Source organism: Anopheles coluzzii, chromosome 3 (assembly GCF_943734685.1).
Source record: "Anopheles coluzzii chromosome 3, AcolN3, whole genome shotgun sequence".
In the NCBI taxonomy this organism is placed as follows: domain Eukaryota; kingdom Metazoa; phylum Arthropoda; class Insecta; order Diptera; family Culicidae; genus Anopheles; species Anopheles coluzzii.
Genome location: NC_064671.1, coordinates 52,971,917 through 52,988,086, shown reverse-complemented (window position 1 = coordinate 52,988,086; position 16,170 = coordinate 52,971,917). Strand labels below are relative to the sequence as shown.

Sequence of the window (16,170 nt, the reverse complement as noted above, 5' to 3'; positions counted from 1 at the left end):
ACTTCCAATTCGGATAGCAAATTTCCAGAACAAAACCGTAACTTTAGCAAAGATACTTCCAATCATAAAACCTGCTACAGATTATAAAATATTAGAACTCAATACTCCTCGTCACGATAGTAATCACGCAAATCAACTATTAAAAGAACTCAAACTAACTCATTTATCGGAACCTGATAGATCTATTATTGGGAAAATTTGCATCAAATATAATGATGTATTCTGTCTACAAAACGATCAATTAAGCACTACTTCAATTTACGAAGCTTCCTTGAAACTTAACAACAATACTATGCCAATATATTCCAAACCTTACAGACTACCCTACTCCCAAAAGGCAGAAGTAGAAAATCAAATTAACAAAATGTTGAAAAATAAAACTATAGAAGAAACACAATCGGAGAGGAATAGTCCAATCTTATTGATCCCTAAAAAGAGTGCTGATGATACAAAGAAATGGAGACTCGTAATAGACTACCGAAAGGTAAATACGGTATTGCAAAACGACAAATTTCCTCTACCCAACATCGATGAAGTCATTGATACGTTGTCTGGATGCAAATATTTTTCGCATTTAGACTTATCCCAGGGATACTATCAATGTCCATTACGAAAAAAAGACAGGCCTATTACAGCTTTTACAACCCCTACCGGTCAATACCAAATGACTAAGCTACCGATGGGATAAAAAATAAGCCCATCTACGTTTTCAAGGATGATGACGGTAGCTATGTCAGGATTAAATACAGAACAATGTCTGATATATCTAGATGACATTATAGTATTTGGAAAAACAATAGAGGAAAATAACAAACTTTTTATGAATATATTTGAAAGATTAAGAAAGGTAAACCTAAAGCTGAATCCGGAAAAAATGCCACTTCCTTAAAGAAGAGTTAATTTACCTAGGTCACTATATTTCCGCGGAAGGTATAAAACCAGATCCGAGCAAATTGGAATGCATCCAAAATTGGAAAGCCCCAACATCTGCTGATGAAACTAAGAGATTTGTAGCTTTTGCAAACTATTACAGAAAACATATTAAAAACTTTGCTGCAATATGCATGCCACTAAATCGTTTGACAAGAAAAGGTGTTCCCTTTGAATGGACTCCTGATTGTCAATTTGCGTTTGAAAAATTGAAAGAATCATTTGTTAAACCACCGATTTTAGATTTTCCAGATTTTAGTTCAACAAATACTTTCAATTTGCACACTGATGCCTGCAACAGTGCCATAGGAGCTGTCCTTAGTAATCAAAATGGAAAACCAATATCATTTGCTAGTAGAGCATTAAACAAAGCCGAATTAAATTATGCAACAATTGAAAAAGAACTATTGGCAATAGTATGGTCAATTAAACATTACCGTCCCTACTTATTTGGAAGACATTTTAACATATTCACAGATCATAAACCTTTAACGTATCCATTTACCATGAACGATCCTTCAAGCCGCCTAACTAAATTTCGTTTAGCGTTAGAAGAATACAACTTTACCGTCTGTTACAAAAAAGGAGCAGAAAATGTAATAGCGGACGCCTTATCCCGATTGCCAATTTCTGAATTGAAAGCCATGAGTGTGCGAGATGAAGTGCTAATATCTACGAGATCCAAAACTGAAAGCAACGATACTTGCGAAGACATTAATATATATATATATATATATATATATATATATATATATATATATATATATATATATATATATATATATATATATATATATATATATATAAATTTATTTCTATGTTTTTCGGGGGTGTACCACTTAAATTTTTGATTTCCATTAAGACCAACAAAAGTTTTACAAAATGATTTGCAATTGCCTTCTAAGCATTAATATGTTCTACTCAGTACATTGGTAGGGCGTTTGAATCCGTAGATGTTTTTTTTTTTTTTTTTTTTTTTTTTTTTTTTTTTTTTTTTTTTTTTTTTTTTTTTTTTTTTTTTTTTTTTAACAGTAATATCTTAATATGTAATCTATTCTAGCTTACCCTAAGACATTAATGAGTCAGCAATATCTAAAGTAACCCATGTTGAGCTTCAGTTAAATCCTAATACTAAAGATCTTATTGTTTCTAAACACAAAATAATATTACCACAATCCACCACTATCGTTCGCTTACGAGGAATGATAGTAAGGATAAAATCTTACATCAAATCGTTGAAAAGTAAGATATATTTGGTAATAAGAAAACGTGATGAACATACAACCAAATTCATGGAAAACTTAAAAACTCTCAATGAGAAGGGGATGCCAAAAATAATCATACTAAACGAAGACGTAAAAGTACTTGGAGAACGAGAAAAAGCAAAGAGATTGATTGTTATGAATGATTATCATACACTACCAACCGCAGGGCACGCAGGAATTCAAAGAACGATTAATACAATTAAGCAAAAATACACTTGGCCCGGAATCGATAAAGACGTTAGAGATATGATAGCAAAATGTAAGCACTGTCAGCTTTATAAATCAAATAAACCATTTAAAATTCCTCTCAAAATAACAGATACGGCCAATGAAGCAATGGAGAAGATTTTTATAGACCTTGTTGGTCCCCTAGTAAATTCTAACGGATTTGAATATATCTTAACTACGCAATGCGATCTAACTAAATTCATAACAGCCACGCCAATCACAAATAAACGAACAGATACAGTAGCACGAACTTTCGTAGAAAAAGTCATCCTAAAGTATGGAGTGCCAAGAACCATTTGTACTGACAGGGGAACTGAATTTTTATCAGGATTATTTAGCGAAATATGTAAGGTATTGCAAATTCAGAAATTACAATCAACCGCTTACCATCACGAAACAGTTTGAGCGCTGGAAAATTCACATAAACAGCTAGGAAATTTCTTACGGATATATAGCGAAGAGAAAGCACTAGATTGGTTCCAATGGGTAAACTTTTACGAGTTTGCTTATAATAATACCGTGCATACCGCTACAGGATACACACCATTTTACCTAATGCATGGAAGACAGGCTAATGTACCAACCAACATAATAAATGAGAGCGCAAAGAAAGTGCGATACAATCTAGACGACTATGCGAATGTATTACAAATAAAATTGAGAATAGCCCATGCAGAAGTCAGGGAAAGGTTAATAAAAAATAAGCAAAAAAGCAAAATCCACTACGATGAAAATACAAAAACGAAAATGTTCCAACCAGGCAATCAAGTACTAATCAGGGAAGAAAACAAAAAAAAATTAGAACCACATACACCGTAATCAAAGATGAAGGAGAAAACGTTAGGCTCGAAGATCATAATAAAAGCGAAGTAATACACAATAATAGGCTCAAGAAATGGCATAACTAAAAAAAAAACAAAAAAAAAATTGGGCGTGTTATGGGATCTGCATGTTAAGGTTAGCGTAGTGTAACGCATGCTTTAGTTTATAGCAAACCCGAAGCTAGGGAGTGCCCGCGAGAGGCACTCAGTTAGGCTTTATTACCCAACCCACCAAACAAAGCCGAAGTCGCTCGAACCTTTTACTCTGTGCCAGAGCGAGAAAGCATGCATTCTGCATCAAGTTCTACAGCTGCAAACACAGCGCGTGTAGATGTGTGTGTGCGCGGAGCGAATGTATAGATGAAGATGGGAAGCAGCGGGGTTTTCTCGTTCAGTTGAGGGACCCGAACAATTCCCCATGGTTTTATCAGTCCAATACCAACGCTGCTGAGGGAAGGGTGTGCTATTTTTTCGCGCGGTGGGATTCATGCTCATGATTATGAAAAACTGTATGTTCTTTGCAATATTTGCTTACTATGTTATTGTTTTCACCATTTTCAAAAATTTTCCCTACTTTTCAAATCTTCTTCTTCTTCTTTGGCTCAACAACCGTTGTCGGTCAAGGCCTGCCTGTACCACTTTTGGGCTTGGATTTCAGTGACTAATTGATTTCCCACCATAGCAGGATAGTCAATCCTACGTATGGCGGCACGGTCTATTTTTGGGGATTGAACCCATGACGGACATGTTGTTAAGTCGGACGAGTTGACGACTGTACTACAAGGCCGGCCACTTTTCAAATATTTCATTAAAATACACGTGAAAGTTTCTATAGATAATATTTTCATAGGAACCGCGCTAAAAAGCCGCATTGCTAAGATTGATTATATTATCGATTTAAAAAAAAGATTCTGAACCCGTAATGAAAAAAAAAAAAACAAAAATATGAAAAACTTTTTCTAAGTATATTTTGAGTTGCTGAATCTAGCTCTCGAAGATCGTTTTTGGATACGATGAATAGTTTCAAAGATATTTATCAAAAACCTGTTGCTTTCTTCGAACACACATATTTCAAATGTTCAGCAGTAAGCGGGTATCTGTTCATTGCGCGGAAGCTAGCGCCTGTGATACTAGACAAAAATCAAACGATGGAAAAGATCCATTCTTATTTCATTAAAAATCTCGCCAAGCGCGATGTAATAAATGGTTAAATTGTTTGACCGGCTGGTTTCAAACATTTCTCCCATCACAAACGCTGGATCAAGACCCGGCGGTAAGTACCCTTTAATCCATATACAAAAATAACTCTCCATCAGTTCACAGGCAAACAGGCAGCAAAGAGGATTCCACAAAGCACAAGCGGCTCCAGGCTTAACCCGCCGTCCACCCCACCTGGTCTTGCCCCCCCAAGGCGAACGCGAAAAAAAGGAACGCCCCAAAATCAAACTGCACAGTGTGTGTGCGTGTGTTGTTTTGCTTCTTTCCCATTCGAAACCCGAACTAATTTCGGCTTTTTGCACGAAGAAAGGTTCGAGCCATCGCTTCCGCTCGAAGTCGAGCAAGGGTTCGAGCGATAAGCTCCCTCGAACCCATCTCGAACCTTATTTCCTTCGAGCGACTTCGGCTTTGTCTGTTGGGAACAGTCAAAAGCCGAAGATTTTATATTGACCTTTCACTTTTTCTATCTGTCTCTCGCTCTAATTTGAGCGATTTTCCCCTGATGAGTGTCCCCGAGCCTCCTCGTGTGGTTGTTGTTGTTGGAAGTTGAAGCCGAACCCCCTTCGTGCGCTGCCAAAATCAGCGAAGAACGAAATCGAGTGGCTCAAGCGAAAAAACGAAAAAAAATGACGAACGAGTGTGCTGTGACAATAACACACACACGCACAAGGCGACACCCGAAATCTGGTGCGATACCGGCTTTCAGTGGAGCAAGTACACACATGCACACATTTGGCCACACCACGGTGATACAACACACAGCCACGCACTTGGCGATACACGCTGTGTGGTGCGGTGCGGCGGACGTTCAGAATTCAGTGGTGCAAATACACACATGCATACACTTGGCGACACACGCTCTGCTGTGCGGTGAGATTTGTGTTCTGTGTCCAGTGGTGCAAATATACACACACACGCACTTGGCTACACACGCAGTACGGCGCGGTTGGCTTGGCAGAAGCGCATACACACATTCACGCAGTAGGCTTTACTTTCAGTCCAGTGAGGTTGGTGCTTGTGTGGTGTTTCAGCGCTTGGCGAATAAACCCCGTAAAAAATGGAGTTTTGTTTAATTTGAGGTAAGTAAAAGTGATTAAAATTATCAACCAACATCCTCCCTTCTAATTAATATCATTTTTCTTCCATTTCATGTGTGTTTCACGGCGAACGGAGACAACAAAACCTGTGGCAGTGTCGTGGTGTTGGAGATGGTGGGCCGTACAGTGCAGCGAGAACTAGGCGCGACAGCAATGAGGAGCAGAAAGTGTTGTGCTAATTTTTCTCTGTGCGAGTGTAAAAAGTGTTTGTTAAATTATGTGCATTTGGAATTAAGTGCAGTAGTTATTGTGCATGTGTTGTGTATTTTTTGTATTCTATGTTGGTTCGATATTCAATAAATCGAATTACGATAGAATAATGGTGTGCACTGTATCTTTTCGGAAAGAAATCCTGGCAAAAAAGGGGGAGGGGGCTATTTTAACGAAGGGTCGTGCCGAACCCCGTTCGGGTTTTGCTTCGGCTTCGGGTTTGCTTCGGCTTCGGGACCCGACAGATCGGTTGAATAACCCAACCAGCAAAACCGAAGCTATTGGAAAACTTTCCTGTGTGCCAAAGCGAGAGAGCATGTCTTCTTTCTCTAGATTTTGGACGGCACAACGCCGATCGTGCGGCCTATGAACGAAAAACGGGAGAAGGGGAAACCGATATCCTTCGAGCGACACACACGCATGCATCTGCATGCGTATTCCGTTGAACCGAGACTACACATCTCTCTCGATCTCCCATGATTTTTCTGCTATCGCGCTCATCCGGGTGTTAGGTATCCTCAGTCTGTCCAGAACTTTCACTGTGGAAGGATGTGTTGGAGTGATGTGTGATTTCTTGTGTCCCGTACTTTGCTCGTTTACGTTTTGTGCCGTGTTCCTTCTTCTTCAATTATGGAATGATTTATCCTTGTAAATTTCTAAGGTTAGTTTCTTATCCTCGTGTGTGCTTCAATGGATACATTCAACTAACGCTTGTCGTCTAAAAAGTTACAGTGCACGCGCATGTTAATCGACGGTTGCCAACATCCCGCAAAACGATCGACGGAAGGAAAACGGTGTCCGGTTTTAAAATATAAAGGTAAGCGTTTCTATAATCGTATGTGCAAAATATTGTTTAGTTTGTTATAAAAAACATGGATTAATTATTGGTTAATTTTCATCAACAGATTTCTTTACAGCTCTTTGGTAGAAGAGCGCACTTCAAGGACGCCTAGGATACGGCTAAACATGCGCAGCACCAGTCCGTGACGTCATTTCCAGACAGGCGCCGGCTGAACACGCGCAGCACCAGTCGAGGATATCCTAGCGCAGAGGGTAGAAGGAAGAACGAGAGGAAGGGTAACAGAAAGCAACCGCAGCATTTGGAAGGGGTGAAGCATCCTGCCGTATACAGAGTGTGAGTGTGCCAAAACGCATGTGGAAAGAGTAACACCAATAAATAACATGCGAAAGTGTGCATAAAGCAAAAATAAAAAGCATCACTACTACAACCAGCAATCCGAAAATATAAGGGGAGGGATAAATACAAATGTATGCGTAAGCAGGACCAGCAATCCAAGCATTTGAATGTGTGCGTCGGTTTGTGCCGTGCTGAAAGTTTTTACTTTAGCTGCTGCTAGTGTAAAAACTTAAGGAAAGCTTAATGTAAAAATTTTTTACACGGGGCGCCTTCGGAAATTGTTGGCTGGGAATTTCGCCAACTCAGCTTCAAAGCCACCCAACAGTCAAAAGCCGAAGATTTTATATTGACCTTTCACTTTTTCTATCTGTCTCTCGCTCTAATTTGAGCGATTTTCCCCTGATGAGTGTCCCCGAGCCTCCTCGTGTGGTTGTTGTTGTTGGAAGTTGAAACCGAAACCCCTTCGTGCGCTGCCAAAATCAGCGAAGAACGAAATCGAGTGGCTCAAGCAAAAAAACGAAAAAAAAATGACGAACGAGTGTGCTGTGACAATAACACACACACGCACAAGGCGACACCCGAAATCTGGTGCGATACCGGCTTTCAGTGGAGCAAGTACACACATGCACACATTTGGCCACACCACGGTGATACTACACACAGCCACGCACTTGGCGATACACGCTGTGTGGTGCGGTGCGGCGGACGTTCAGAATTCAGTGGTGCAAATACACACATGCATACACACACGCTCTGCTGCGCGGTGAGATTTGTGTTCTGTGTCCAGTGGTGCAAATATACACACACACGCACTTGGCTACACACGCAGTACGGCGCGGTTGGCTTGGCAGAAGCGCATACACACATTCACGCAGTAGGCTTTACTTTCAGTCCAGTGAGGTTGGTGCTTGTGTGGTGTTTCAGCTCTTGGTGGTCAGCGGATAAACCCCGTAAAAATGGAGATCATTCTAATTTAAGGTAAGTAAAAGTGATTAAAATTATCAACCAATATTCCCCCTTCTAAATATTATCATTTTTCTTCCATTTCATGTGTGTTTCACGGCGAACGGAGACAACAAAAGCTGTGGCTGTGGCGTGGTATTGGAGATGGTGGGCCGTACAGTGCAGCGAGAACTAGGCGCGACAGCGATGAGGAGCAGAAAGTGTTGTGCTAATTTTTCTCTGTGCAAGTGTAAAAAGTGTTTGTTAAATTATGTGCGTGAATTTAGAATTAAGTGGTGGTTATTGTGCATGTGTTGTGTTTTTTTCGTATTTATGTTATATAAAATAATCAATAAATCGAATCATGTTGATATAATGGTTCGCACTGTATCATTTTGGAAAGAAATCCTGGCAAAAAAGGGGGAGGGGGCTAATTAAACGAAGGTTCGTGCCGAACCCCGTTCGGGTTTTGCTTCGGCTTCGGGTTTGCTTCGGCTTCGGGACCCGACGGATCGGTTGAATAACCCAACCAGCAAAACCGAAGCTATTGGAAAACTTTCCTGTGTGCCAAAGCGAGAGAGCATGTCTTCTTTCTCTAGATTTTGGACGGCACAACGCCGATCGTGTGGCCTATGAACGAAAAACGGGAGAAGGGGAAACCGATATCCTTCGAGTGACACACACGCATGCATCTGCATGCGTATTCCGCTAAACCGAGACTGCCCATCTCTCTCGATCTCCCAAGATTTTTCTGCTATCGCGCTCATCCGGGTGTTAGGCATCCTCAGTCTGTCCAGAACTTTCACTGTGGAAGGATGTGTTGGAGTGATGTGTGATTTCTTGTGCCCCGTACTTTGCTCGTTTACGTTTTGTGCCGTGTTCCTTCTTCTTCAATTATGGAATGATTTATCCTTGTAAATTTCTAAGGTATGTTTCTTGTGTGTGCTTGAATGTGTACATTAAACTAACGCTTGTCGTCTAAAAAGTTACAGGTGCACGCGCATGTTAATCGACGGTTGCCAACATCCCGCAAAACGATCGACGGAAGGAAAACGGTGTCCGGTTTTAAAATATTAAGGTAAGCGTTTCTATAATCCTATGTGCAAAATATTGTTTAGTTTGCTATAAAAAAACATGGATTAATTATTGGTTAATTTTCATCAACAGATTTCATCACAGCTCTTTCGTAAAAGAGCGCACTTCAAGGACGCCTAGGATACGGCTAAACATGCGCAGCACCAGTCCGTGACGTCATTTCCAGACAGGCGCCGGCTGAACACGCGCAGCACCAGTCGAGGATATCTTAGCGCAAAGGGTAGAAGGAAGAACGAGAGGAAGGGTAACAGAAAGCAACCGCAGCATTTGGAAGGGGTGAAGCATCCTGCCGTATACAGAGTGTGAGTGTTCCAAAACGTATGTGGAAAGAGTAACACCAATAAACAGCATGCGAAAGTGTGCATAAAGCAAAAAGAAAAAGCGTCACTACTACAACCAGCAATCCGAAAATATAAGGGGAGGGATAAATACAAATGTATGCGTAAGCAGGACCAGCAATCCAAGCATTTGAATGTGTGCGTCGGTTTGTGCCGTGCTGAAAGTTTTTACTTTAGCTGCTGCTAGTGTAAAAACTTAAGGAAAGCTTAAAGTAAAAAATTTTTACACGGGTCACCTTCGGAAATTGTTGGCTGGGAATTTCGCCAACTCAGCTTCAAAGCCAGCTTCAATCTCAGCGGATCTCTGAGTGCTGGTGACCGGTGGGCAGCTTCAATCTCAGCGGATCTCTGAGTGCTGGTGACCGGTGGGAAGTACCCAACAGTCAAAAGCCGAAGATTTTATATTGACCTTTCGTTTTTTCTATCTGTCTCTCGCTCTAATTTGAGTGATTTTCCCTTCGTGAGTATCCACGAGCTCCCTCGTGTGGTTGTTGTTGTTGGAAGTTGAAACCGAACCCCCTTCGTGCGCTGCCAAAATCAGCGAAGAACGAAATCGAGTGGCTCAAGCGAAAAAACGAAAAAAAATGACGAACGAGTGTGCTGTGACAATAACACACACACACGCACAAGGCGACACCCGAAATCTGGTGCGATACCGGCTTTCAGTGGAGCAAGTACACACATGCACACATTTGACCATACCAGCGCTCTGTTCTAGTGCAGGTAGTTTTCTGCAGTCCACGGTGATACTACACACAGCCACGCACTTGGCGATACACGCTGTGTGGTGGACGTTCAGAATTCAGTGGTGCAAATACACACATGCATACACTTGGCGACACACGCTCTGCTGTGCGGTGAGATTTGTGTTCTGTGTCCAGTGGTGCAAATATACACACACACGCACTTGGCTACACACGCAGTACGGCGCGGTTGGCTTGGCAGAAGCGCATACACACATTCACGCAGTAGGCTTTACTTTCAGTTCAGTGAGGTTGGTGCTTGTGTGGTGTTTCAGCGCTTGGTAGTCAGCGGATAAACCCCGTAAAAAATGGAGTTTTGTTTAATTTGAGGTAAGTAAAAGTGATTAAAATTATCAACCAACATCCCCCTTTCTAATTAATATCATTTTTCTTCCATTTCATGTGTGTTTCACGGCGAACGGAGACAACAAAAACCTGTGGCTGTGTCGTAGTGTTGGAGCAGTGGCCCGTACAGTGCAGCGAGAAAAACCAGGAGCAACAGCGATGAGGAGCAGAAAGTGCTGTGCTGAATTTGTTTTTTTTTTTCACTGTGCGAGTGTAAAAAGTGTTTTTTTTAATTATGTGCGTTGATTTATAATTAAGTGCAGTGATTATTGTGCAAGTGTTGTGTTTTTTTTTGTATTGTTGGTTCGATATTCAATAAATCGATTTACGATAGTTTAATGGTGTGCACTGTATCATTTCGGAAAGAAATCCTGGCAAAAAAGGGGGAGGGGGCTAATTAAACGAAGGTTCGTGCAGACCCCCGTTCGGGTTTTGCTTCGGCTTCGGGTTTGCTTCGGCTTCGGGACCCGACGGATCGGTTGAATAATTTCGCCAACTCAGCTTCAAAGCCAGCTTCAATCTCAGCGGATCTCTGAGTGCTGGTGACCGGTGGGTAGTGGCAATGTGGTAACGAAGCTCTCTCTTTTGCTCGACACCGAAGCGATCGGTTCGACGCACACACCCATCCTGTTATCTTAAGTGGTGATAATAAAAAGTACTTGTAACCCCTGTAAACCCACAAAACAGCGGTCCTTGTCTCTGGGATAGCCAGCATCGCCCGAGGGCGGAAAGTTCTTGCGGGCACGTACAGCTGTATCGACGAGAGCAAAACTGGACAATCGATGCTACCATTGAGAAGCCCAACGATAAAAGCCAGCCTAGCATTTCGTATTCGGTCGTCGAGTTGGGGTAACCCGAGCAATAAACACCTTGTTGTGTAGTTGTTGTTGCTGCCCCACGAACGGAGCGCGAAACGGGTAGCCCTACGCTGGATGGACTCCAAGTATACTTATATAATTTGAAATATAAGCCGGCATCGCGAATAAATGAACACATTTTAACAGTCGTTTAAAGTTCATTTTGGTTTAACCGAGTTCATTTGTTGTTCATTCCTGTTAAAATAAACGATCGTCAAAAGAGTTGATTACTGCTCGAAATGGCATATAGGCAAACACGGGGGAAAAAAATTGAACAGTATAATTAAACGACTGTTAATTTGCATCGCATACGCTCTTGACTGTCGTCTGTTTAACGGCGGCATATGACGAGTCGTTAAAATGAACAAATGAACTCAATGCGAACGCAATGCCAAATTCTATCAATTTTCAACGACTCTGGTTATCTTTTAACGACTGTTAATTTTAAACCAATTATTTCGCGATGCCAGCTATAGTTTCAGAACCGTTCTTGTACGGTTAACGAGAAATCCATCCCAACCATTTTCTGAAATTTTCTCTGGCATCAGAGAAGAAGGAAGATGGACAGCACACCGAAGTGCCAGCTGAGCAACCGGCCCGAAAAAGAGCAAGCCACGATTGAAAAAATGCTGCTTGTGTACGAAATGGGAGCATGCTGAATGTGCAGAACTGTTCGTGGAGATCAAAGATCCAGCATCGAGGTATGTATGCTCGAAGTGCAAAGTAAAGCAGGAAACCACGGCTGCTAAATTTCGTGACGATCGGCACACAGCCAGTTTAAAGCCTTCAGTGCGGTCGAAAAAGGGGTCAGTGGCTTCTACTAAGAGGAGCGAGAGGATTGCGCAAGAAACCCAAGCGGCATCGCTGAGAGAGAATTGAGCTTTTCCCGTTGTTTCCCCCCCTGACATACCCACGAACGGTGTGTTTGTTTCTACGCGATGCGTTATTCTCTGTTGTTGTTGTTGCCTTTAACGCTGTTACCGCAAGAGCTTGAAGCAAGAAGCGTTTCACACCATCACCGTCTCACCCAGACTTTGGTGTTGTGATGCGTTTATTTGTACCCCCGCCCCTATGTTCTTCTTACCCGTACCGCGCACCCCATACATTCTGACTTAGAATTAAAAGCAAAGCGAAATGGTCTAACTGAATTTGGAAAAGATGAGTGATGGATATTTCATTACGATTCAGATCACATATTTTATAACAAAATTAACAGAAACTTGTACTAAAATTTGATGGAAAAATTAAAGGTTTCCGCCATCGGTATAATGATATAAAAATAATTATATTAACAACTTATATATAATATATTATATATATTATAATATACCATATGTATAAATGTATATATAAGAATATACATATATATATATATATATATATATATATATATATATATATATATATATATATATATATATATATATATATATATATATATATATATATATATATATATATATATAATATATTATAGATAAGTTGTAATATATATTTATTTATCGGTATATTTATATTTATATATGTTTGTGTATTTATATATGTATTTATATATGTGTTTTTTTTAAACAAACTTACATGTTTCTATTAAAAAAACCTTATCTTGAAGAATTGAAAAAGGAACAGAGTAAATTGTCTGTTTTACTTAATAACATTCATATTGGGATCACACAAAAAATATCAAATAATTACACACGTGCATGAACATGCTTACTAGTTAGGTTATCGTTGTACATAAATGTAATAAAATACATTTTAATCATTATTAAGTTTATAATTATCTTTCTGATTATTTCAAAAAAAACACTGATGTTTGTTTTAATTTAAACCGCTTTGAAAATAGCAATATATATGATACAATTAGAACTCGCTAATTGCATTTATATCATATGTCTACAAAAAAAAGATAGATTTTGTTTATTAGAAAGACATTTTGTAACACGACTAATGTCTGCGTATTTTGTCATGTTTGTTATTTTATACAATGTGGATAAACTGACTTTTTCTCATATTTATGTGAACAACTCGGATTTTTTGTATTCAATTGAAAAAGGAGACTTGCAATTGGCGAGGTTTGAATGTATTTGACTTCGTCACATGGCAGCTCGCATATCTGTCAAGTCAGAAACGTAAACAAACACGGACAACCGCCCGTAAAGATTGTGTGCAGAATAATCGTTAAATTTTATGTGAAAACTCGGGAAAAGGTAAGTGTTCTGTGCATATTTCAGTAAATAAACTATCTTTTAATGTTTGAACACATTATTCCACAGGAAAAACATCATTTCATCCCGAAATTTGGCAACATTCGTCCGAGTATGATCGAGCAGCTGTGTGTGTGTATGCCGACGAAATACGACGCCGGTAAGATGAAATGTTTTACTTTTTCTCTTTACTTTTTCATGAAATCACAATGAATTGTAAAAATAATGCAGTATTAATGATCTTGATCTTTGTTACAGTTTCTACAACAATCACTAAAGCCGGCTGTGATCGTGATCGGCACATTCTCAACTGGACCAACACACCGGTCGTTGTGTATCTTCAAGCAAACCAACGTTGCCATACACCACAAAATAGCATGGAAAGGAAAGTATTATAAAGTAATGTCATATTTGAAAGCATTCTAATCTTTCATTGTTATTTTTCCACTGCAAACAGGACATTGGATCACCGCATCGACAAGTGGTTTTTATGTGCAAGTGTTGTTAAGAAGTGTGTTGTACGATGTATTACGTGTTTTACTTTATTTGTATCGCTTTGCAAGTGGTACAATTAGTGCGTTTAATAGTTGTAATACAGCTAACATAAGATTTACCCGAGCATTAGAAGCGGCAACAATACATGTGCCTGAGGCAGAGACAACAACGCCGTCGGCATCCGTTGATACCATCCAAAGTGATGGTTGAAATCGTATTTAAACGTGTAAAACCATGTATTGGGGCATGTAAGTATTGAATAATAGCTAAATAAAATACATTTTATCGTTGTACTGGACAATGTGCATCGAAATTTTAAAAAAGTGTGTGTGTTTTTGTTTACATCCGAATACAGAACCCACAACGCTATACTGTGGTTCGAGCACTCGCTAAGTAACGCTTGAGCTTTGAGCTTTCATTGAGCTTACATAGAATGTTACACGCTACCTGCTCATAACACTGCTATCGAGCAGTGTTATGAGCAGGTAGCGAGCAGTAACGCCTCCATACAAAAATCGCGAAACGTAACGCTCCAATGCTATTTGGGAAGTGTACCTTTCACTCTTCTCTCAGTAAACGTGGAAGAGCAGCTTAAGCTAGTTGAAGAAGAGAAACGTTTAAGAGAACGCGTAATAAAAGAGAAGCGAGAGCTGAAACGCCGCGAGAATGCAGAGTTAGCTCGCCAACTAGAGGAAAATAGAAAGTTCCCAAGCGGCATCGCTGAGAGAGAATTGAGCTTTTCCCGTTGTTTCCCCCCCTGACATACCCACGAACGGTGTGTTTGTTTCTACGCGATGCGTTATTCTCTGTTGTTGTTGTTGCTTTTAACACTGTTACCACAAGAGCTTGAAGCAAGAAGCGTTTCACACCATCACCGTCTCACCCAGACTTTGGTGTTGTGATGCGTTTATTTGTACCCCCGCCCCTATGTTCTTCTTACCCGTACCGCGCACCCCATACATTCTGACTTAGAATTAAAAGCAAAGCGAAATGGTCTAACTGAATTTGGAAAAGATGAGTGATGGATATTTCATTACGATTCAGATCACATATTTTATAACAAAATTAACAGAAACTTGTACTAAAATTTGATGGAAAAATTAAAGGTTTCCGGCATCGGTATAATATGGTATAATATAAAAAATAATGATATTAACAAGTTATATGTAATATATATAATATATAATACATATACCATATGAATAAATGTATATATAAGTATATATATATATATAAACACACACACACATATATATATATATATATATATATATATATATATATATATATATATATATATATATATATATATATATATATATATATATATATATATATATATTATAATATGTATATTTATTTATTTCTATATTTATATTTATATATGTTTGTGTATTTACATATATATTTATATATGTTTTTTTAAACAAACTTACATGTTTCTATTAAAAAAAACCTTTTCTTGAAGAATTGAAAAAGGAACAGACTAAATTGTCTGTTTTACTTAATAACATTCATATTGGGATCACACAAAAAAATATCAAATAATTACACACATGCATGAACATGCTTACTAGTTAGGTTATCGTTGTACATAAATGTAATAAAATACATTTTAATCATTATTAAGTTTATAATTATCTTTCTGATTATTTAAAAAAAAAACACTGATGTTTGTTTTAATTTAAACCGCTTTGAAAATAGCAATATATATGATACAATTAGAACTCGCTAATTGCATTTATATCATATGTCTACAAAAAAAAGATAGATTTTGTTTATTAGAAAGACATTTTGTAACACGACTAATGTCTGCGTATTTTGTCATGTTTGTTATTTTATACAATGTGGATAAACTGACTTTTTCTCATATTTATGTGAACAACTCGGATTTTTTGTATTCAATTGCAAAAGCAGACTTGCAATTGGCGAGGTTTGAATGTATTTGACTTCGTCACATGGCAGCTCGCATATCTGTCAAGTCAGCAACGTAAACAAACACGGACAACCGCCCGTACAGATTGTGTGCAGAATAATCGTTAAATTTTATGTGAAAACTCGGGAAAAGGTAAGTGTTCTGTGCATATTTCAGTAAATAAACTATCTTTTAATGTTTGAACACATTATTCCACAGGAAAAACATCATTTCATCCCGAAATTTGGCAACATTCGTCCGAGTATGATCGAGCAGCTGTGTGTGTGTATGCCGACGAAATACGACGCCGGTAAGATGAAATGTTTTAC

General features: G+C 39.1%; 2 protein-coding genes and 1 long non-coding RNA gene across 4 annotated transcripts in view; 2 read left to right on the top strand and 1 right to left on the bottom strand.

Annotated features, from left to right (window-relative positions):
* LOC120955995 (putative uncharacterized protein DDB_G0282133) overlaps positions 1-16,170 on the bottom strand; it is a 55,173-nt gene that overhangs the window by 28,322 nt on the left and 10,681 nt on the right. The gene's annotated exons all lie outside the window — the stretch shown is intronic.
* Positions 1,727-11,386, top strand: LOC125907489 (uncharacterized). Of its 2 annotated transcripts, none has more exons than XR_007452707.1 (5): positions 1,727-6,430; positions 6,496-6,586; positions 6,698-8,776; positions 8,842-8,927; positions 9,017-11,386. It is a non-coding gene; the product is annotated as an uncharacterized LOC125907489 (long non-coding RNA). The 2 variants fall into 2 exon arrangements; XR_007452706.1 differs by having other exon boundaries at positions 8,836-8,927.
* LOC125907485 (uncharacterized) lies at positions 12,805-15,034 on the top strand. Its single transcript, XM_049610116.1, has 3 exons — positions 12,805-13,434; positions 13,501-13,591; positions 13,690-15,034. Exons 1-3 carry the CDS (start codon positions 13,306-13,308, stop codon positions 13,827-13,829), a joined length of 360 nt encoding a protein of 119 aa, XP_049466073.1. The 5' UTR covers positions 12,805-13,305; the 3' UTR covers positions 13,830-15,034.

What these genes read in the sequence shown, in the direction of transcription:
- LOC125907485 (XM_049610116.1), top strand. Translation starts at nt 13,306, where the DNA reads ATGTATTTGACTTCGTCACATGGCAGCTCGCATATCTGTCAAGTCAGA. An exon ending in ATGTGAAAACTCGGGAAAAG is followed by an intron (nt 13,435 to 13,500) that starts GTAAGTGTTCTG and finishes ATTATTCCACAG; the next exon opens with GAAAAACATCATTTCATCCC. An exon ending in GCCGACGAAATACGACGCCG is followed by an intron (nt 13,592 to 13,689) that starts GTAAGATGAAAT and finishes TCTTTGTTACAG; the next exon opens with TTTCTACAACAATCACTAAA.